Raw genomic sequence first — 24,554 nt, 5'->3', positions numbered from 1 at the left:
AATTGAATATAGTCATTTCTGTGAAGATCTGAATTATTGTAGCTGTAGTCTTATAATTTTCTTATTGTAAAAATAGAACTTATAAAGGAATGAAGATAAGTATGATCCCTTAAATATTTCTCAAATATCAGTTAATGTAAATAGGCTTTGTCAGAAGCTGTCAATTTAAGATTTTATATTTTACCAAATGGTGGAAATTCATTGTGAATTTATTAAAAGGCAACAACCAATGTGTTTTAGCTACCAGAGATGGAAACACTGTCACAGCACTGGCAAAGTTAAATGCAAAAGCCTGTATTCTTGATCTAAGTCGAGGGTCATTTTACCTTTTACATTTTGTCATAAGTGCTATACTATCAATTAGGTATTGCTATATATAATACTTTTTTTTCCCAGAAGAGGCCATGTCTCCTACTTTTCGGTTTCCCTCATTAGTCCTTACTTTATTTATTAATGTTTATCTAGCATATAAACTGATGGCATAACAAAAACTATGTAATGAGGAAGATCAAAGATAGATTCCTCCAAAGATTCTAAAACTCATATACTCTAGTACAGGAAATAAAACACATGCAATATATATTACAAATTTTAAATACATTAGGTGTGTAAGTGAAATATTAACAAAATACAGAAGTCTTTTAGAGACGCAAGAGTTTGCTTAACATGGAAAACACAAAGGAAGGCTTCCTGGAAGTAGTAGCATTTGAACCAGACTTGAAGGCAAGACAGGTAAAACAGGATGAACTGGTATTCAGGGGAATAGCTATAAGGTAGACAATGGGATATTCAGAATGAGATGAGAGCTCTAAAGGTGTAATTGACAAGCCTGAATATCTAATTAGATATAAGGAGATTCAGTAAGAAGGAAGAATCAGAGATAATATTAAAGTTTTTAGTGCCAACCTGACTACAGTTTCTAATCAGCATGTTAGTGCCTTACTTTTAAATATTAATAAACAGTATTGACTTAGAAATGTTTATTCAACTATAAACATGTAAGATTTGTACGTGTTTGTGTATGTATGTTATAGTGATTTTTAAAGTTCAAAATAGAATATAACAAGGTAATTTAAGAAAATACCCCAAAACAGAAGGATATGTTACCAGCTTGAAAGAACCATCAAGATCCCAGCATAGCAGATGAAAACAGACCCACACCAAGGCACAGCACCTTAGAATTTCAAAACCCTTGGGGTAAAAGAAAGTTCTCACAGCTTCCACAGGGAGAGAGAATAGAATAAAGTCTTGGAGATCTGGAATGGCTTCAGACTTCTCAAGAACAGTCATGAAAGCTAGAAGCATTAGAGCAGTTGATTAAAAATTATGAGAGAAAATTCATTCCAACTTAGAATTCTGAGTTTTAACCATGTAAAGTCTCAAAAATCCACTTCCAGTCCTTTTTCTCAGTTAAGTTTTTGGAGGATATGCTCTATGAAAATTGGACGTAAATCAAAAAAGAAGACATGAATGCAGGGAAGAAGTAAAAGGAAGATTAAGGGAATAATATAGAGAGAAATTGAGGAGGACAGAGGCTCCAGAGAGATTTCTTCAAGATTAAATTTATAGACTGCTCATATCTGAATATTTTGAGGGGAGATTTAAACAGTTGGTGAAGATTGTAAATGCATTATTACTACTATATAAAGTCAGCCTGCTTTTTAAATAAGGGGAGGAGTCGTGCAAGAAAGGAAAAGCCATGAATAGCTTTTTGTTAACATATGAACTTGTTTAAAGACACTTGGTTGGAGACTTGATTGTTTTGTTAGAAGAGCTAAATGGTGTTACTGCCCCCTTTCTTTAGCTGCAAGAAATAGAAATATGTTCTTTGATAATGGCTTTTGTCCCTCCAAGGACTGTCTTTTCATTGTTTCAGTGAAATAGCAGTTGGTCAAAAGTCCCTTAAGTTAAAGAATTGTGAGGAAAGTAGCAGGTAGAACACCGAGATTCCTAGGAGCAGTTCTCTAGCAGCAGCACTTGAATTGTTTAATGAGTATCTCCCACATGGATTCTCTATAGTTCTGTCACTTTATAAGCCTCTTATGAACAACTTTGAAGTAATGTGTTATTTTATATATGTACCTTAGTGTCTACACCCATTCACCTAGATCTTTCATTGAATTAGGTTTTCATTGCACCTTGCCTCAATTCTGTTGCATATTTATTTGAAGATCTGAGAAAAGTATACATGTTAACCATTTTTTCTGAGTTCATATGTATCAGGCATTAGGCAGCTTAGAAATCACAGGTTAGTTGGAAACATAGTCTTAACAAATTTGTTATTAAAGGTAAGAGAAATAGCATAAAATTAAGATCAAGTTTATGACCACAGCATGTCTCCTTTCACTGGTATCAAAGTCTCAGTGGCAGAAGTTATGTCTGTGTCTCTTGCTTGTGTGCCTTTTTCCTCCCTATCTCTTGAAATTCAAACTTTGAATATACTACTAAAATTCTGGAAAGCTATGTAAGAATATGTCCATAATCTTAATCAGAGTTATGGAATAAGATTTATGTACAAAGATGTTTATTGCTATTATAAAAATAAGGGTCATTATTTGTTCAATAATAGCTGAATGGTTAAATAAATTATGACACATCCACAATAGTATCACGAAGCCAAAACAATGTATTTTTATAGACTTTTCAGAGTATAATAGTAAGTGGGCTATTAAGACCACCTGCGCATATGTAACACGTAGATGAACATGTTAATAATATTTCAACAATATCAAAATGTAAACTATAGTTTAGCTTAATTGAAGTTATTTTCGTTTTTAAAAATATTTTTTGTTTTTGCCTTTGTAAATATTTAAAAACATCTTTAAAAATTATCTATTTTGAAGAAAAAAAAGTAAGGCTGGATCCCTGCTAAATACCAGAAATAATTTTCTATAGAGCAAAGCTTTAAATATTAACAAAAGAAATAAAATCACGAAACAATTGAAAGTTTTTTTCCAACTCTGGGGATGAAGATGTCATGATACAAAACCCAGAAATCATGGAAGAAAAGATTGAAACTTTAATTACATAAAAATAGAAAACATTTGTAAGAAAAAAAGAGCACTAAACAAGGTAAAAGACAAATGGCACAGTGGGAAAGCATTTCTTAAAATTAGAAGTTGTTAAGAAAAAATACTAAGCTTAAAAAATAAGTAGAAGCAGTTCTTAGAAAAGAAATGGCTATAAACACATGAAGAATGCTTGATCCACTTGTAAGAAATAAATGAAATAAAACTAAACCTCAGATACTGTATCTTATTTACTATCACACTGCTTAAGATTTTAAAAGTTTGTGTTCTAGTGTTGACAAGGATATAAGAACCTAGTCACTTTCAAACACTGGAAGCGAGAGTACACTGGAAGTATATTCTTTTTTGTTGTTGTTAAGGAAGCAGGGTCCACCTGTGGCCCCTCACCCCACTTGGAAGAATGTTCTTAAAATATCCTTAAGTGTGTATTGTCAGTACTTCATTTGTCCTGATAGTCTGTGTGAGATACTAATATCCTGAGTGCCTTAGTGTTTGAGTTAGAACAACCATGCATGCAGTCAACATGTTTGTGCTATACATAACAGCATAGCACTTGTCATATTAAAAGCAATTGTGTAAACACTGTGATGCGTAGCTCTACAACAATATATAATTTCTCAAAAATTAAGGCTAATATTGTTTTTAATACAGCTTTTTTTGAATTATAAAAATAGTATGTGGCTATTGCAAAACAAGTTAAATATTATAGAGCTGAAAAAATGCCAAAAAAAGATAAGTTCTTATGTATGCCTCTCATCCAGTCTCACTCCCCACAGAGAATAATTACTAAATAGTTTTTGAGATATATCCTTCTGGAAATTTTCTGGGCATATGCAAATATATAAAAATATATATTTATAATATATCCTTTAACTTTTTTTCTCCATATATAAGATTATGTATACCTATTTTTCCGAAACTTGCATTTTTATCTTTTTGTCTAGGAAAGGTTCCCATACTGGCATATATAAATCCACTGAGGAATGTTTTATAATTTATTTAAGCAGCACCTTATTGTTAGTTATTAAGTTGGTTCTGGTTTTATAAACAGAGCTGCAGTGAATGTCCTTTTACATATATCTCTGCTCTCTGCTTGAAGATAATTGTTGGTTAGATTCCTAGAAGTGAAATGGATGCCTAGGGCAATGGCGTATGCATTTGTTATAAATAGAATTAATCAAAATAAGCTGAGAGAGCTAACTCTTCAGAAAACTTCTCAGAAAGTTTTAGAAAATTAATTAGAAATGGTTAACATCAGATGGGTATTTGAGAAATCTAGAAACGTTTACACAGTATCTGATAGTGTATAGTAAGATTTGAATGAACAGATCTTTTGTTTTTAAGTAAATCTTACCCCCTACAACAGAATAAATCACTTAAAGCTTGTTTTCTGTAGGTTAAGAACATAGATGAAAAGTCAATCAGATTCTTAGGAAGTAAATGGAATCAGTGTTTCAGTGTGTGCTCACACTTTTAAACTAGTGCTTTTGGAATCCTTAATAACTCTTTATTCTTTATCAAGATGTGAGCTCTTTTTCTACTAAGTAGTGATTAAAATATGTAGACAATACAATGTAATATATGAAACAAAAATGTGTGCCAGCTGTTTTGTGTGCTAGTGCTATGTCAGTGACTATAATAGAATAATCTTAACATAAAAGATCTTATATCCTAAAAATTTCATTCACTCTCTTGCTAACTTATAATCACTCTGTTTTGAGTGCCTGCCTGTAAAAATATGCCCTCTGTGTGTTATCCAAACACTTCATTATTCTCTTTCCTGCCCTTCTTTATTCTTCTTCGTAACACCATCACCATTTGCCTCAGTCCATTCTCACACTCCTATACAGAACTGCCAAAGACTGGGGAGTTTATAAAGAAAAGAGGTTTAATTGACTCACAGTTCTGCATAACTGGGGAAGCCTCAGGAAACTTACAATCATGGCAGAAGGGGAGGCACGCTTGTCTTACATGGTGGTAGGCAAGAGAGAGCATGTATAGGAGAAACTGTCTAACGCTTACAAAACCATCAGGTCTCATGAGAACTCACTCTTTATCACAAGAACAGTAGGGGGAGACTGCCCCCATCATCCAGTCACCTCTTTCCACATGTGGGGATTATGAGGATTACAGTTTGAGATGAGATTTGGGTGGGGACACAGAGCCAAACCATATCGCCATCTGACATAGGTGTGTGTTGTTGTTTGGTAGAGATCTGGATCTTGCTATGTTGCCCAGGTTGGTCTTGAACTCCTAGGCTCAAACAATCCTCCTGCCTTAACCTCCCAAAGTGCTGGGATTATAGGTATGAGTCATCACACTGAGCCTAGTTGTGTGTTTTAATCTGTCTTCTTCCAGTAGAATGTAAGCTTCATAGCTGTAGAGACTTTTCCTTTTAACTACTGTGATCTCCCTAACACCTAGCACATGAGACACTCAGTAAATATGTATTGAGTTTGTTGATAAATTTTTAGTCTGTTAGGCAAGAAAAACTGTTGGCTGTTTGCATCTTTACTCTGATTACTCTTAAGTAGTAGTTTTTAATTATATCATTTTATCATTTTCTGTTGTGTTTTTTAAAGCATTACCTGATCATCTGGTATACAGTTTCAAATTGTTCCCTTACTCCATGTTATTTTCCTTGCTTTACTTTCCTTCATAGCACCTATCTTCCAACATAACACATAATTTTCTTAAACATTCCCCAGTTAGAATATAAGCTACATGAAGAGCTTACAGCATTTTCGTATATCCTGGTTATTGTTTTATCCTCAGTATCTACAGGAGGGCCACAGATATAATATGTATTTCAGTGTTAAATGTTTGCTGAATAAATGATTGTATCATTTGATTTCAAAGGAGACAGCTAAAAAACCCCAGCAATTTTATAAGATCTTGTGTATAATAAAAGTAGGAGGGGAAGAACAAGAGAATAATGGACCTACTTTATTTCCTGATTGGGGCTTAGGGCTTGATCTCAGAATTCACTTAGAGTTAGGAGGTAGCTGATAATGAGTCAAAGAATTGATAAAGCAAGAAGAAGAGACCCAAGGCAAGATGGGGAAGCTGAGGATGTCAGGGCTGCGGATTTGTTTTCAGTGGAGAGTCAAAGGTCCAGATGCCCACATAAAGAAGAAAAGAAGAAACTGTACAAACCAACTGTTGTTAGGGTTACATAAAGTTGGTAACCTAGAAAAGTGGTTCTCAAACTTCCGTGTGCATGAGAATCATCTGGAAGGCCTCTTAAAGCAGGGCATGCTAGGCTCTCTTGACGGAGTTTCTGATTAATAGATCTAGAGTGGGGCCTAAGAATTTGCATTTTTAACAAGTTCCCAGGTGCTGCTGATGCAGCTCGTCTGGGGAAATCACACTTTGAGAACCGCTGACATCCGTGACTGGGTAAAACATTTATGGAAGCAATTAGGGATTAATGAATTAACTATACAGGCAGAGAACCTAGCAGACCGTAAAGTCAGGTGGGGAAGTCTTTGCTTTAACTGCTCTATTTATGTACTTCAGTCTCTTCAAATAGGTGTACTGGAAGACGAGAATCATGGTCTCCACATTTTTAAGTGCCTCCTATGTCCTGTCGCTGTACAATCTAAATATTAGGCACTGGGATACACACACACACACACACACACAGAGGAACACACAGTGAATTTCACTTGTACTATTTAATATAAGCGTTTTCCAGTTTGAAAAGTTTAATCTTTGAAATATGCTTGCCAATTTCTTTGCCAATTTCTTTTGCTACGGTAGAGGGAGCTACAACCCAAATTGTACTTACATAGCAGTAACACAATAAGGCTATCCTTTTTCATCTTTGTTCATTAGTTTATTTTTTAAAAACTTTTAAAATCAGCTTTACTGAAATGCATTAAGTGTACAGTTTATTGCATTTTGGCAAATGTTTAAATCTGGATAAATATCAGCCTTAGTGAATATATGGAACATTTCCATTCTAATTTTGCAGTGAGTTCTACCCACCCCAAACTCTTACCTGCTTTCTGTCACTATAGGTTGCTGCTTGTAGAATTTCATATAATTTGAATCATGCAATATTCGTTAGGAGGTAAAGGAGAATCATTGTTTAAAGGGTATAGAGTTTTACAAGGTGAACAGTGTGAATATACTTAACACTACTGAACTGTACACTTAAAAATGGTTAAGGTGGGAAATTTTATGTTATGTGGTGGCTTTTGCCAAAACAACATTTGTTTTATGTCTGGTTTCTTTTATGCTTATTTTTAGGCTAATCCATGTTGTATTTATCAATAGTTCATTCCTTTCTTTTTTTTTTTTCTTTTTGTTTTTTGAGACAGACTATCACCAGGCTGAAGTGCAATGGCACAGCCTTGGCTCACTGCAACCTCCACCTCCCAGATTCAAGCAATTCTCCTGCCTCAGCCTCCTGAGTAGCTGGGACTACAGGCGCATGCCACCAAGCCCAGCTACTTTTTATTTTAAGTAGAGATGGGGTTTCACCTTGTTGGCCAGGATGGTCTCAATCTCTTGACCTTGTTATCCGCCCGCCTTGGCCTCCCAAAGTGCTGGGATTACAGGTGTGAGCCACTGTGCCCAGCCCTAGTTTATTCTTTTCTATTGTTGAGTATTATTTTCTTGTTTGGCTGTATCGCATTTTATTTTTCCATTCACTTTTTGATGGTCTGTTAATCACATGTTTTTGAAAAAAATCAGAAAAAAGAATTGGTAGTAATAATTTTCCTCTCAAAACTCAAGTAAGTATTGTTGCCTGCAGTTTATTGCCCTAAGTTTATCTTGGTTTTCAAAAAATTCCATTGTCTTCTAGTTCTTCCTTTGCAAACAATTTTACTAAGCAAATTATTAATGATATTTAGTTTGATTTGCTAAGTTAGCCACTTTTTCTAAGGGAACATATTGTAGTATTATAAAGAAAGCTAGTAATAAATGAATAAAGTAATAGATTTGTGATACCAACTTGTAGTGTCTAGGAGGTAAAGTATATGTGCACTTCACTGTAAAATTCTTTCAACATTTCTATGTTTGAAAGTTTTGCGGGCCAGGTGCGTTGGGTCACGCCTGTAATCCCAGCTACTTGGGAGGCTGAGGCAGGAGTATTGCTTGAACCCAGGAGGCAGAGGTTGCAATGAATTGAGATCATGCCACTGCACTCCAGCCTGGGCAACAGAACAAGACTCTTGTCTCAAAAAAAATAGAAAAGAAAAGAAAGTTTTATAAAATATTGGGGCAAAAGGAGGGAAAAACTAGTAAATTATCCAGAATAGGTTTTGTTACTGATGTTATTATCATATCCTCTCCTAGCTTTAATTCTCTTTTTTACTGCTACTGTTACCTTCATTTGCTTATGAAGTTATTTTCAGTATAAGTAAATGAATGCACAGTTAGCTAGCTATCAGACTATTAAAGCAAATTCCCTGAGCAAGATTTTGAAATAAGCTCATAGACAACTCTGATAGTGGCTTTGCCCACAAAGCATCAAAAGTGTATGTTTTTTTAAGTTTCTAAGCAAAGTGACTAAGTAATATATTTTAGAGAGGGAGGGAATCGGTGGTACTGTGGGTGAGGATTCTCAGATGGTGGGGGGCGGCGAAGAGAAGACTGAAAAACAAAGCCACTGTTTCCTTTCATTTATCTTTTATCTTGCCTGTAACTGGCTCCTGAAGTTAGCCTCCTACCATGAGATGACTGTTTTTCCAGCTGGATGAAAAGAGTAGCATCAAGTCCCCTATTCTGCTGTTTTCTTCTCACTTACTCCTGGAGACAAGCTAAGTCAAAACAATATGTACTTATTAAGTACCAGCTTTCTCAGAGTTGTGCTAGTTGAGAATTAAAGTATATGAAACATATATTCTACCCATAAAAAGCTTGGAGTCTAGTTTAGAAGTCTCTTACTTTTAGGCATAGACAAATCTAATGAAAGTACAAAGTATATATGCAGTTGGTCTTCCATATCCATGGGTTCATGAATTCAACCAACCATGGATTGAAAATACAGTTTTTTTTAGAAAAATTGCATCTGTATTGAGCATGTGTAGACCTTTTTCTTGTCATTATTCCCTAAGCAATATAACAACTATTTACATGGATTTAAAGTGTATGGGAAGATATGCATTGGTAATATGAATATAATATGCCATTTTATATGAGGATTTGAGCATCCAAGGATTTTTGTATCTGAGAGGTTCTGGAACCAATTCCCCACAGATACTGAGGGACAACTGTATTAGTTTCTAAATAGAAAATAAATGTTTTAGAAGTTCAGAGAAGGGAATTTTGGTTCAGGCTGAAGTAGTCATGAAGAAAGACTAAAATGATGCTGAATTAGTAAGATGTTAATGGGTGAAGTAAAACAGAAAGTAGCTCTCTGAAAAGGAGGATTCAGCCTGAAAAAAATACCTTTAAAAAAACACAAAAGAAACTAGACGAACTAAAGTACATTCACTAGAAGTAGTAGGAAATAGAATTCTAGAATCACAGGCAGGGCAGCAACATGGATGACCCTTGAGGACATTATGCTAAGTGAAATAAGCCAGCCATAAAAAGACAAACATGGGGTAACTTTACTTCTGTGAGGTCTCTAAAGTAGTCGCATTTATAGAAACAAAGTAGAATGGTGGTTACCAGGGACTTGGGGAGGGAATTGAAATTAGTTTTTGTTTTGCAAAGAACAGTGTGAATATACTTAACACTACTGAACTATGCACTGAAAAATGGTTAAGATGGTAAATTTTATGTTATATGTTTGTTACCACAATAAAAAAAAATAAAGTAATGGCATGCTAAAAAGGGAATTATAAGATAAAATGCAAAGCACTCATACTTCAACTCCAACTTCCTCTCCTCTAACCCCTTCATCCAACTTTTCCCTTCTTTAAAATTATCTTTCTCCTATCCCACTGTTTCCCTCCATTATTCCTAAAATATTAATATTGACTTCAAAATCACATTTGAACTAGTACCTTGATATATAATTTATTTGGATTCTTGCAGTAATTTAAAATAACAAATTATATTCCAGGTAAACAAATATGGCTAAGATGAAACTAGAGCCCCAAAGGAAGAAAAGTAACTTGTTATTTTAAATTACTACTGCAGATGCAGTTGGATTGAAGAAAGTATTGATGTATTTAACGTCTATTTTCACAAAATTCTAGGAAGTCATGGTATGAAGACATTAGAAAGGAACTAATCATCATGAAGAATCAGAAAGGATTTCTAAGAACAAGTTCTTGCTGGACCATCTAATGTTCTTTTTGGATTGGATTAATAATAGACACGAGGGTAGGGGATTCCATGAACATAATTACATGACATGCAGCAAATTGTTTGACACAGTTCTCAAAATGGATGAGTGGAACTTCTGCTTAATCTAAAGATGGAACCAGATTTACCATTCTGCCTTTAACAAATGGCAAAATATATATAAAACAATGATCTTTGAAATACCAGACAGGAGGCAGTGAAGGACAGTCATCTTTGAAAGATAGGAAACAAATGAGTGAGCCCTGTGATTGCCCAGCTGACTGTCTTGTTAGAGTTTCCAGGACATAGTACAGAGAGGGGATCTGAGACAAAGCGCAGTGCACTCCCTGAGGGGATGAAGCTGTGAGTGTGGGGAAACTAAAATAGCTAGAATTCATAGGACAGTACCAGAGAGGAGAGAGCTGCAGAGAGAAATAACCAGGGGAGCCCACTAGAGTATTCAGCAGAGTCCTGATCATCACATGCATGTGAAGAACCTACCTGAGGTAAGGGAAAGAATCATCGTAGAGGATTAAAGGCAGCAGTTTCTGGTACTCACATAGGGTCAGAAACAGTGCCTGTTACCAGCAACCAGACTGGAAAAATTCATAATTCAAGCGGCACTGGGTAGAGTGAGTACTCAGGAAGGTCCTGCCTCAATAGTGGGGAATAACCTGCTGCTTTGGACCTACATAGCAAATAATGAAAGCAAGATCTAAAAGGATCAAACTGTTTCTAACTACATCCCTGAACAAAACTCAAGATTTATATAAAGGAATATAAAAATAACTACCACCCAACAAGGTAAAATCCACAGTGTCTAGCTTCTAGTCAAAGATTACCATGTATGCAAAGAGACAGTACAATGTGATCAGTAATTATGGAAATAATTGAAACCAACTTAGAACTGATAAAGATATTAGAATTAGTAGACAATGACAATTAAAATATTTATAACTATGTTCCCTCTGTTCGAAAAGTTAAGTAGAGACCTAGAAGATATAAAAACCAAATCAAATTTCTCTAAACAAAAACTGTAATGTTTGAGTTGAAAAATATACTAGATGAAATTATTAGCATGTTAGACATTGCAGAAGTGAAAATTAGTGAACTTTAAGACTTAGCAATGAAACTATCCAAAATGAAACATGAGCAAAAAATAAGAACCTTTATGAAACTAGAAAGAGATCAGTGAGCTGTGTGAAAACTTACAGTGGCTTAAAATACATGAAATAGGGCCGGGTGCGGTGGCTCACGCCTGTAATCCCAGCACTTTGGGAGGCCGAGGCGGGTGGATCACGAGGTCAAGAGATCAAGAACATCCTGGTCAACATGGTGAAACCCTGTCTCTACTAAAACTACAAAAAATTAGCTGGGCATGGTGGCGCGTGCCTGTAATCCCAGCTACTCAGGAGGCTTAGGCAGGAGAATTGCCTGAACCCAGGAGGCGGAGGTTGCGGTGAGCCGAGATCGCGCCATTGCACTCCAGCCTGGGTAACAAGAGCGAAACTCCATCTCAAAAAAAAAAAAAAATACATGGAATAAGAATCTTCAAAGAAGAAGATACAAGAAGGTAGACACCCTCCAAAAAAAGAAAAACTTTTTTTTTTTTGAAGAAATAATGACAAAAAACTTTACAAAGTTGATGTAAACTATATACCCACAGATCCAAGAAGCCAAACTCACTCCAAGCACAAGAAACATGAATGAAGACAACTTCACCAAGACACATTATAATCAAATTGCTCAAAACCGGTGTAAAGAAAAAAATCTTAAAAGCAACCAGAGCAGAAAGAAAAATTAGGTAAAAAGGAGCAAATATAAAAATGGCAGCAAGAATCAAGCATGAAATTTTAAACCTTCTGATGTAGGAAATTGAAAGACTTAAAGTAATTTTACAGAGGATGTTTATATCATGACAGTTCATGAATGTCATAATAATAAAAATATTTGCCACTGAAGACTGACTCCAAATTCTGAAAAAGCAAGAGTTTACTATTAAACAGTGACAAAAACCTATTATAAAGAAGCTCATCTGATTACCCAGTGAAAATGCTTAATTTTTAAAATCCCAAAAAATGACAACATGAACTATCTAAGAATGAAAGAAAACTTCTTATTTAGCAGCACACATACTTTGGAAGTGAAAACTGGAGAAAAGATAACTGTTTTTACTTTTCACGTTGTTCTTGGAAAATCACTATTCAAATCCCTTTTATAAATATATGTTCACTAATAAAAACATGATAACAGAAAGGGATATATATGTTTTTAAATGGTATATGTTTTCTTTTATGATGAAACATTATAGATAGCCCAGATCCTTTATGGGGTGAAACTGTTCCATAAAAATATTAGCAAAAGAAAGTAAAATTGATAAAAAATAAAGTAGTAAAGAAAAAAAAATTTTTTTAAAGAATGACAGTTGGTTTAAACAAACTTTAAAGCAACAGCAGTTAAAAGAGACAAAGAAGGATATTATATAATGATAAAAGGTCTTGTCCAACAGGAAAATATCACAATCCTAAACATATATGTACCTAACGCTGGAGCTTCCAAATTTATAAAACAATTACTGATAGACCTAAGAAATTAGCAACACAATAATAATGGGGAACTTCAGTATTCCACTGACAGCCCTAGACAGGTCATCAAGACAGAAAGTCAAAAAGAAATAATAGATTTAAATTATATGTTGGCACAAATGGACTTAACAGATATGTACGGAACATTTCATCCAGCAACTGCAGAATACACATTTTATTCAACAGCTCATGGAACTTTGTCCAAGATAGACTATATGATAGGCCATAAAATGAACCTTAATAAATTTAAGAAACTTGAAATTATATCGAGTACTGTCTCAGTTCACAGGGGAATAAAACTGGAAGTCAACTCCAAAAGGAACCTTCAAAACCATGTAAATACATGGAAATTAAGTAACCTGCTCCTTAATAAACATTGGGTCAAAAACAAAATCAAGCTGGAAATTAAAAAATTATTTGAACTGAACGACAATAATTACACAACCTATCAAAACCTTGGGGATACAGCAAAGGCTGTGCTAAGAAGAAAAGTCATAGCCCAAGAGCACTAACTGACATTCTAAGGTTGCACCTCAAGAAACTAGAGAAACAAGAACAAACCAAACCCAGCAGAACAAAGGAAATAACCAAGATCAGAGCAGAACTAAATGAAATGGAAACAAAACAAAAAATGCAAAAGATAAATGAAACAAAAAGCTGGTTCTTTGAAAAGATAAATAAAATTGATAGACCATTAGCAAGATTAACCAAATTAACCAAATAACCTCATTAACAAACAATACAGGAGATACTGCAACTGACACCACTGCAATACAAAAGATCATTCAAGGCTACTATGCACACCTTTACGCACGTAAACTAGAAAACCTGGAAGAGATGGATAAATTCATGGAAAAATACAACCCTTCTAGCTTAAATCAGGAAGAATTAGATACCCTGAACAGACCAATAGAAAAGCAGCGAGATTGAAATGGTAATTAAAACATTACCAACTTAAAAAAGTCCGGAACCAGACAGAGTCACAGCAGAATTCTACCAGACAATATTCCACAGGATAGAGAAAGAAAGAAAACCCTCCCTAATTTAATCTGTAAAGCCAGCATCACCCTTATTACAAAACCAGGAAAGGACAAAACCAAAAAAGAAAAAACTACAGACTGATATCCTTGATGAACATAGATGCCAAAATCCTTAACAAAAGACTAGCTAACCAAATCCAACAACATATCAGAAAGGTAGTCCACCATGATGAAGCAGGCGTCATACCAGGGATGTAGGGATGGTTTAGCATATACAAGTCAATAAATGTGATACCCCACATAAACAGAATTATAAATCACATGATCATCTCAGAGATGCAGAAAAAGCATTTGACAAAATACAGCATCCCTTTATGATTAAAACTCTCAGCAAAATTGGCCTACAAGTAACATATATCAATGTAATAAAAGCCATCAGTGACAGACCCACAGCCAACATAAAACTGAATGGGAAAAAGTTGAAAGCATTTCCTCTGAGAATGGGAACAAGACAAGGATGCCCACTCTCACCACTCCTTTTCAACATAATACTGGAATTACTAGCCAGAGTAATCAGACAAAAGAAAGAAATAAAGGGCTTCCAAATCGATAAAGAAGAAGTCAAACTGTTACTGTTTGCAGATGATATGATTGTTTACCTTGAAAACCCTTTCTCTTTCCTTCAGAGAAAGCTCCTAGAACTGATAAAAGAATTCAGCAAAGTTTCTGGATACAAAATTAATGTACACAAATCAGTAGCTCTTTTATACAACAACAGCAACCAAGTGGAGAATCAAATCAAGAACTCAACCCCTTTTACAAAAGCTGCAAAAATAAAATACTTAGGAATATACCTAACCAAGGAGATGAAAGACCTTTACAAGGAAAACTACAAAACTGCTGAAAGAAATCATAGATGACACTCATGGTTGGGTAGAATCAATATTGTAAAAATGACCATACAGACAAAAGCAATCTACAAATTCAATGCAATTCCCATCAAAATACCACCATCACCCTTCACAGAACTAGAAAAAACATCCTAAAATTCATATGGAACCAAAAAAGAGCCCACGTAGCCAAAGCAAGACTAAGCAAAAAGAATAAATCTGGAAGCATCTCACTACCTGATTTCAAACTATACCTCAGGCCATAGTCACCAAAACAGCATGGTACTGGTATAAAAATAGGCACATAGAACAGTGAACAGAAATAAAGCCAAATAGTTACAGCCAACTGATCTTCGACAAAGCAAAGATAAACATGAAGTGGGGAAAGGACACTCTTTTCAACAAATGTTGCTGTGATAGTTGGCTAGCCACATGTAGGAGAATGAAACTGGATCCTCATCTCTCACCTTACAGAAAAATCAACTCAAGGTGAATTAAGGACTTTCAGACCTGAAACTATAAAAATTCTAGAAGATAACATTGGAAAAACTTTTCTAGACATTGGCTTAACCAAGGATTTCATGACCAAGAACCCAAAGCAAATGCAACAAAAACAAAGATAAATAGCTGGGAACTAAAGAGCTTTTGCACAGCAAAAGGAATAGTCCGCAGAGTAAACAGACAACCCACAGAGTGAGAGACAATCTTCACATTCAATGCATCAGACAAAGGACTAATATCCAGAAGCTACAATGAACTCAAATCAGTAAGAAAAAAAAAATTACATCAAAAAGTGGGCTAAGGACGTGAATAGACAGTTCTCAAAGGAAGACGGACACATGGCCCGCAAATATGAAAAAATGCTCCGCATCACTAGTGATCAGGGAAATGCAAATTGAAACCACACTGCAGTACCACCTTACACCAGCAAGAATGGCCAAAATAAAAAAATCAAAAAACACTGCTGGCGGGAATGTAAATTAGTACAACCACTATGGAAAACAGTGTGGAGATTCCTTAAAGAACTAAGAGTAGAACTACGATTTGATCCAGCAATCCCACTACTGGGATCTACCCAGAGGAAAAGAAGTCATTATACAAAAAAGATACTTGCACACGCATGTTTATAGCAGCACAATTCACTATTGCAAAATTGCGGAACCAATCCAAATGCCTATTAATCAATGAGTGGATAAAGAAACTGTGGTATATTTATATGATGGAATACTACTCAGCTATAAAAAGGAATGAATTAACGGCATTTGCAGTGACCTGGATAATATTGGAGACTGTTTTTCTAGGTGAAGTAACTCAGGAATGGAAAACCAAACATTGTATGTTGTCACTGGTATGTGGGAGCTAAGCTGTGAGGACACAAAGGTGTAAGAATGATACAGTGGACTTCAGGGGAAGAGTGGGAGGGTGGCAAGGGAAAAAGACTACAAATATGATGCAGTATATACTGCCTGGGTTATGGGTGCACCAAAATCTCTCAAATCACCACTAAAGAACTTACTCATGTAACCAAATACCACCTGTACCCCAGTAACTTATGGAAGAAATAAATGAATGACAGCAGAGTCTTCATCAGAGCCAATATTCCTCCTGAATGTAAATAGAACTAAACAAGATTTTGGCAAATCAAGTCTAACAACATATTAAACAGATGATACGTTATGACTAAGTGGGCTTATCCCAGGTGTGGAGGGTTGATTTAATGTTTGAAAATCAATCAGTTAACTAAAAAAAGATCACCTCAGTAGACATAGAAAAGTTTTATGGCAAAATCCAACATCCATTTCTGATTAAAAAGCTCTCAGCAAAGTAGGAATAGAAGGAAATTTCTTAACCTGATAAGGGCATATATGAAAAACCTACAGCTAGCATCATATTGAATGTGGGCTGGGCATGGCGGTGGCTCACACCTTAATCCCAGCACTTTGGGAGGCCAAGGTGGGCAGATCATGAGGTCAGGAGTTTGAGACCAGCCTGACCAACATGGTGAAACCCTGTCTTTACTAAAAATACAAAAATTAGCCACATGTGGTGGCATGTGCCTGTAATCACAGCTAGGGAGACTGAGGCAGGAGGATTGCTTGAACCTGGGAGGCAGAGGTTGCAGTGAGCTAAGATCACACCACTTCACTCCAGACTGGGCGAGAGAGCAAGACTCTGTCTAAAAAAACAAAAAGGAAAACTGAATGTGTTGCTGTAAGATCAGGAATAAGACAAAGACGTCTGCTCTCTTCGCTATGCCTGGCCGAAATGTTTTTTTTTAACTATTTTATTTCAGCAGGTCTAGTTGTTCATCTTACTGGATTTCTTACACACTATTCTGAAACCTGTTGTCTTTGTGTTTAGATTATTTGGGGGACTGAGGTTTATTTCTGTGATATCCTTCATCTGTGATATCCCCAGCTGCTCAAAATAGGTTATTGGTTTTTTTCTGCCATTATAACTGAGCTCACTTCATCTTCTTGTTGAATTCTAATTGAAGCTCATTTTTCTCCCCTTTTTATTTTCAGATATTTGTATCTGCTGTTCTCCGGTGATGACCTTTTACCTTTAGACCACTGGGTGTTTAATACAGAGGCTCACCCTCTGCCTGTGTTACATTTAGCCAACACCACACTTTCAGGTAATCCTGCTGTTCGATGAAAGCAGTTCCAGAAGGACCATTCTCACCTGTGTTTTGTTTACATGGACCACTACAGAAATTCGTTTGCAGAGGCGGCTTTTGAAAACCTGGACCTCTCTGTCAACATGACAGGGTGAAACTATTCTCCCTAAGACTTTTCAACTTGTAGATGTATCAGCTTTGAAATTATTCCATTTTATACCTGACCAAAAACATGTTCTGGTATGTGTAGGACAGAGACCTGGATGTGCTTCGATTGGTAATGAGGTGGTCTCATGAGAATTGATGCCTGGTACTATGGTATTGGTTCTTTAGAGTCCTGAAGTCTGGAGGCTAGACTTCCTGAAAGCAAGCCAAGAATAAAGAGCACCTTGCAGGATTTAAAGATGGCCTTTGGAACCAATTATACATTTGTTTCCTCCTACAGTGGAGCAGCGTTCAAATCAAATATTTACACATTGCTTATCCCTTTTTCTCCATTTTAATAATGGAATGAACTAAAAGAAACAAGAACGAAAGAGTAGTTTAACTGCATCAGTAACAAGAAGACTCAAAAAAGAAACAGGAGTACCCATCCCTATCTGAATTTTCAAGTTCCCCATTGGATGACCAGACTGGCAACCGTTTCAAATCCTAATCTATTTCATTGAAATTTCTTGATTACATTTAATTTTCTCTGGGGGCATGATCTCACAAAGAATACTCTTCAAGTCTTTTTCTCCATATGGAATCATCGAAACTGATATTTATCATAATCACCGCTTAGGAGCCTGAGTTTGGGATTTTGTGCATGTAGTTCAGTCTAATGTTGGTAGCATGATAGAAAGTGGGGAAAATGCCGCAGTTTGTTGCCTTGAAACCTATTCTAAGAGAAATCCTTTGTTTTGTTGGTACATTATTTTTTCCAGACGATCACATCTACCACGTAAATTTTACCTACTTTAATCTCATAATAAAGTTAAGAGAGTCACTCAACTTACTACTTTATTTATGTGGCTTGGCAAAAAAAATCTCTATACCATTAGGCAGCTCTAAATTTGCCTTGATAAGCTAAATTACTTTTATAACTTACTAAAACAAAACAAACACAGTGAAACTTTCTTATTCTATCTGGAATGGGGGGGTCTTTTATTTATAATCTCATCAGATGAGTGAGTTGTTCACACATATTGTATTTTTTTAAATTTTCTCCAAGAATATTTATGGAAATAAAGAATCAGAATAGTTTCAAAATTTTCAGTGATAAAAGAGTGGTGTAATTAATCATATTACACTAAAATTGGGATACATCTAATGGACTTTATCTTACTATCAGTAGGTTTTGCATTGCCATTTCTTTTTAAATAAACTACTAGTTCTTTATATTTTGGCAAAAAGAACTTAAATTTTATCAGAAACCATAAGATAAATATCTAGTGCTTATAAATTTTCTGTCCTTAAATTTATGTGACATTGCAAGATACATTTTTGCTCTTTTCGTTTAATATAGACATCTTCCATTGACATTAATAAAAGATAGAAACAGTATAATTAGTATAATATTTACTCTGAATTTGAAGATTTCATGAAACCAAGTTTGTACAAGAAGCCCACCTTGGAATTCTGAAGGCTTATTTTCTTGTTTGATAGCATTTGTTTTTAAATTAGCTTTTAGATATAAGTTGGGAAAGGATTTAATTAATAATTATTTTCTAAGGTAGATCATCTTATACCACAAATCATTAATTTTGACAGTTCTGCTGATGATCCATAAATGATAACCACTGCAAAATTTTTCAGTATACATAGAAAATAAGGATGCAGGGCCAGTTACAATAGTCCTTAAGAGAGTTAAATTATAGCACATGTTTTGACATTGTAATATCTTTTACTACTTGAACATTTAAATTTCTACATGAGAAGATATACATATTACTGTAACTGTAGAAGGGAAAAGGCAAAGTATTTGGTTCTTAAAAAAACAGCCTTCCTCATAAAAGTAGCACAAGCCCACTTATGAATCACTAAGAAAAACCAAAAAACTTGAATTGGCAAAGACCCAGAGCAGCAGTGCAGATGGAATGAACTCTGAATTTTCTTTCACCTTGTTTAGAAGAATGCAGAGTTAAGGGACCTTCTTTGTTCCCCAGGAACTTCTCAAGGGATAAGGAGACAGAACCCCTACTCCCAAGTGCCCTATTTGTATTACTTAGATGACTAGAACTTAAGAGAAGGCAAGGAAGTATACAAGCAGAGTCAGTTCTGGTACAAGCAAAGAATTTGACAGGGACAATGGAAGGGTCTTCTTCACCACTCCCTACCTTCTGTGTGATGGAAAGACCAGAGCTTATAAAAGTACTTCGATTTTTTTCTTCTCCTGAATACCAAAGGCAGTTAAAGTCAGCTACAAATGACTTGGCAGTGTCATGTTTTATTTTTGTAATAGATTTTTAAATTATTTCCTTCAAGATCAATTCTCATCCCATATAATGCTTAGCTTCCAAGAGTATTCTTTACTTCTGTCTTTTACAGCTCTTTACATTTTGTAGACCTTAATACTCAGGTTAAATATCCATTGCAATTTTAAGACCTTCTGCAAAGAACCCAGATATGGTCCTTTCCAGGTGCCTCTTCAAAGAGCTGACACCTTACCTGTGCCTTTGGTACAAATGTGCAGAATAGGTAGGTCAGTTGGTGCATAATAGAAAAAAAAATGGGAATTTTGAACACTCTTCTGTCTTCTACATTTATTTCTCTTCATTTTAGATTCACACTTTTTATGTTAAACCAGATTTTTTTTATTCAAGCAGTATTAAGTTGTTAAAACCAAGACAGTGGGGCCCTAACCAAAAAGAAGTCTCAACTCACAAAAATATGTGGTTTTTACTTTCTTGTGGGTTGCACATTTTATATCTCTCTAACACCAACGTCTTCCTGACTTTAAGCAGATGTTCGTATGTAAAAGTAAAACCTGGGTATCGAAGGAATGCATTCTTTTCATGGAGTATTGACCCTGATCCTCTATGATGTCATCTAGGGCAACTCAGGGCTATACTTGCTAGATTTTAACCAAGCAGTTTGAAATCTTATCCTCTCATCCTCTCCACTCCCCATTGCCAAAGTCTTTGTCAGAACTCCAAATTTGTTGATAAAAGATTGTGTTTGCCATTCTCATTACAATGCAGTTTCTCCTTAAGCCTGGAGCTTTTTGAATAAGTGCTTTTTGAATGAGTAAATAAGAGGATGAGTGAACAAACATTAATGAAGTATCTAACATGTGCCAAGCATTGTGCCTGGCACTTCCAATCATTATGATGTTTTATGTGATTCCACAGCATTTTCTGTATGAGAGTAGTTCACAACATTTTAAATGTTTCCAATATGAATCGTGTTACAAAATTCTTAATTTTATATTTCATATAAATTAAAGAGGAAAAAGAAAAGGTTTATAATATATTTTAAAACAATGTGTTACTATATACTAACAACTATAATTGTAGTTAATAAGCAAAATCTCTTGAACATGTCAAAGAAATATTTGATTTATGATGCAACTTTGACTAAAATATTTACTTTAGAAATAAAAACATTATTTTGCTATATCATTTTAATTGCATAATTAAAAAGCAGTGTTTTATAGAAATGCTGGTTATTTTATATTCAAAAAGATGTTGCCACATAATTCATGGGTAAACCTTACAGTTGTAAATTGTCTTTGCTCTGATATGCGCCCTATTAATAGTCCCATGCTGTTAAATATAAAGAAAAATATACTAAAATATTTCAAAGTTCCAAACAAGAGTTCCTAGTAATAGTATTTTGAGTTATTTTTCTTTAGAATTCCTTATACGCAAATTGGCTAGCTCCTATCTTTTCCACTCTTTACATATATATATGATCTATGTATGTATATAAATACAATTATACACAGGTAAAATTTTAATACTTTTTGTTAATAAACACAGCTGAAAACTGGTTTTGGCCGCACAAATTATAAGAAGAATATTTGAGTAACTGTATATGATATGGAGCTATTTTAATCCATTTATTCTGGGTCAATAACACTGTTAAAGATGCTTTTCTGTTACTTTGGCTCATTCAGATCATGAGATGCTCTTTTTGATCTGTAACTGATCAGCAAGCTTCCAGATAATATTTTAGGCTATGGGAGTTAAACAGTCTCTCTTATTACTCATTTCTGCTGTTGAAGTGTTGAAAACAGGTATAGCTACTATGTAAAGAATGGGTGTAGCTGTGTTCCAGGAAAACTTTATTTACAAAAGCAGATGGAGGGCTGGATTTGGCCCATGGGTCATAGTTGGTGACCCTAATCCCAAGTTTAGTTTGTGTTAGACCCTCTAACCTTTGATCTATGTGTTTTCTCCCTGTTTTGACTTGCACAATTCATTTTTAAATCAAAAAGATGTGTGTATGTATGATTGTGTATATTTGTATAACCTAAAACTATATATTTTGTTGTCTTGAAAGTAGATTCACTCCTCCTGGAGTCTGTTCAGGTTTCAGGATGATTAACTATAATGAAAGAGGCAGAATGGGGTTAGGGAAGGTGGGTCTGCTATCAGCCATTATCTTCTCCTTGTTATTTAATGCCGTAATTTCAGATCTCTGTGTAAAAGGAAGGTCTGTGTATTGTCAAAATACTTATTCTCCAAGTTCTGCTCCTTGGCCCTTGGACTGGGATTCTGGATTGCTGGAGCTGCAGAAATTCATCCACTTGGGTACTCTTAGAGCTCTACAACAAGAATGTGATAAAATGTCTGATCTTTGTGCTGCAGAAAGCAAACTTTTGAAGAATTCTAAGCAATAGAAAATGGGTTATGTGACTCATCTATTTGGCAGCCACCATCCCTTTTTAGACTGCAGAACGGTACTGCCCCTGTTACCTCTAGAATAGCCTGAATCTGATGAGTACAGAGAAAAGATGTATCCAAAAGGAGAATCCCTTTCTCTTGCATAACTCTCCTCAATTCCTTTACAAGTCAGTAGCATTATTTCAGAAGTTGATATGCATCATTTTTCAACTAAAGCATACCTCATCCTTAAACTTCCACTATTTAACAGCTAATCCATTTCAAACTTGGTTTGAGCCCAGTAATTGCAGAACTCATAAAATTGCTCATGAAATTACACACCACATTACTAGCATATACATTGCAGTGCACCAGTCATACTAATAGATAATAGAGTTTTCTTTAAGAAGTTTATATTTTACTATTTGGGGAAATTTTAGAGGAGGGGAAGCCTGTATTCAGAATGATAGAGGGGCGGAGACTTACTGTCTCTCTTCCACATTGTAAATGAGCTGCCTTTCCAGGTCCAACATGCTGTAAGGTTGCTTCGGCTCAGTGTGAATGTAATTGTGGGAACTCAAACACATACACCCATACCCACACATATTAATATGCAGAGGATTTTAAATAATTGCAAATGTCTTGTGGTTATTTGATTTCTACAGAATTCTACTGCAAGGTGTATACCGGAAAACATAATAAAGATAAGCTTGGTTCTTCATTGGGAAAAAATATTTTTAAAGAAAATTCAGAAATTTTTGCTGACCGAAAGTATCTTCAATTTTAATTACTGGATTTGGAGGTTGAAATGCCATCCTTCAATCTCACTGGTTTCAAATTCATTGATAGATTTTTTTTTCCTAAACTAGTAAGCGGGGCAACTAATAGCCTCCTAAATTGGTACCCACTGGCTGCTCCTGAACTGGTTTCCAGTCATGTCCTCTAGTATGTGATTTTTACAAATTAAAGGTAATATTGTATATTGAAGTTCAAATAAAGATGTTCTTTAAGTGAAAAGTCTTTTGTTCAGCCTTCATTTTTACCCACTGATGATAGTTTGGTTTCTTCCTATGTACAGAAGAGCAGCTTTGGCCTTTATGGTAACTGATAGTCTTCAGTGTCTCTTTCAGAGTATTTCCCTTGGATCAGCTGATCCTTACATTCTTGATGTTAGAGAAAGATGAAGAGTTTGGTTAGAGAGTCGTTTTTTATTCCAATTGATTTTGAGAAAACAAATCATAGACCTATGTGACAACCTTACAGTGTTACTGTGATGCTATCTCTAAGACCTAGTCCAGTCCAGCCTCTGAGATCATCAAGCTGAAAGATTGCCTCAGCCACTGGACCTCATTCTGTCACGTTAAAATCTGACCTGACCCTCCTTAAGTGATTCTTGGGCAAATATAGGCCCAAAAGACTTGAGCAATAGGATCAGCTCAACTATAGATAGTGGTTTGGTCTGTCAATACTATAAAAGCACAGGATATTTAAAACCCTGTACCCAGGGAACATCAAATAAGTTAGTTGTAAAAACCTTCTGAACTAATAGCCAATTTACATGCTTCATGTGTTAATTCTTCGCTGCACAGTGGATTTCAACTTGATCAAAATTTTAGACTAAAATTACATTGTGAATGTATCAAAATTAATTGCAGACTTATATTTTCTGGAGCAACTAAAACTAAAACAGGACCAGGAAAAAAATTTAAAAATAAGGAGCTCTAAGTGACTATAGTTTGATAAAATCTGGGATTCTCTTTGCCAGATAGCTGAAATATTCATCTTTATTTCATTGGATTGCAAAGGAACTGTCATCATGCAAATAGCATTCAGAATGGTTCAGATACTAAGCCTGCACCTTTTTCTTGATTGACCTAACAAGTTTCTTTTGTTATTTTTTATTGTGATAAAATATATCTAAAAGAAAATTTGCTATTTTTACCATATAAGTGTACAGTTTGATGTCATTAATAATTACATCAGCAATGTCATGCAACTGTTGCCACTACCCATTTCCAGATTTTTCACCATTCCAAACAGAAATTCTGTAACCATTAAAAGCAATGATTCCCCAGTGCTCCCTTTCATCCCCCAACTCCTGGTGTATTAGTCCGTTTTCATGCTGCTAATAAAGACATCCTGACAGGGTAATTTATAAAGAAAAAGAGGTTTAATGGACTCACAGTTTCACATGGCTAGGGAGGCCTCACAATCAGGGTGGAAGGCAAAGGAAGAGCAAAGGCATGTCTCACATGGCAGCAGGCGGGAGAGCTTGTACAGGGGAACTGCCCTTATAAAACCATCAGCTCTCATGAGATTTATTCACTGTCACAAGAACAGCAGGGGCAAAATCTCACTACCGTTATTCAGTCACCTCCTACCAAATCCCTCCCA

The 24,554-nt window shown here is 35.3% G+C and overlaps 1 protein-coding gene across 1 annotated transcript in view; it reads left to right on the top strand.

Annotated features, from left to right (window-relative positions):
- MAN1A2 (mannosidase alpha class 1A member 2) overlaps positions 1-23,177 on the top strand; it is a 162,360-nt gene extending 139,183 nt beyond the window's left edge. The window contains exon 13 of the mRNA XM_017524176.2: positions 17,258-23,177. Within this exon, the coding sequence (XP_017379665.1) occupies positions 17,258-17,390 (133 nt within the window). The 3' untranslated portion in view covers positions 17,391-23,177. The remainder of the gene's footprint in view (positions 1-17,257) is intronic.
- Positions 23,178-24,554: the final 1,377 nt, after the last annotated feature.

The sequence above is a fragment of the Cebus imitator genome, unplaced genomic scaffold (assembly GCF_001604975.1).
Source record: "Cebus imitator isolate Cc_AM_T3 unplaced genomic scaffold, Cebus_imitator-1.0 Scaffold32, whole genome shotgun sequence".
Taxonomy (NCBI): Eukaryota; Metazoa; Chordata; class Mammalia; order Primates; family Cebidae; genus Cebus; species Cebus imitator.
This window is presented reverse-complemented; position numbering and strand designations above follow the sequence as displayed.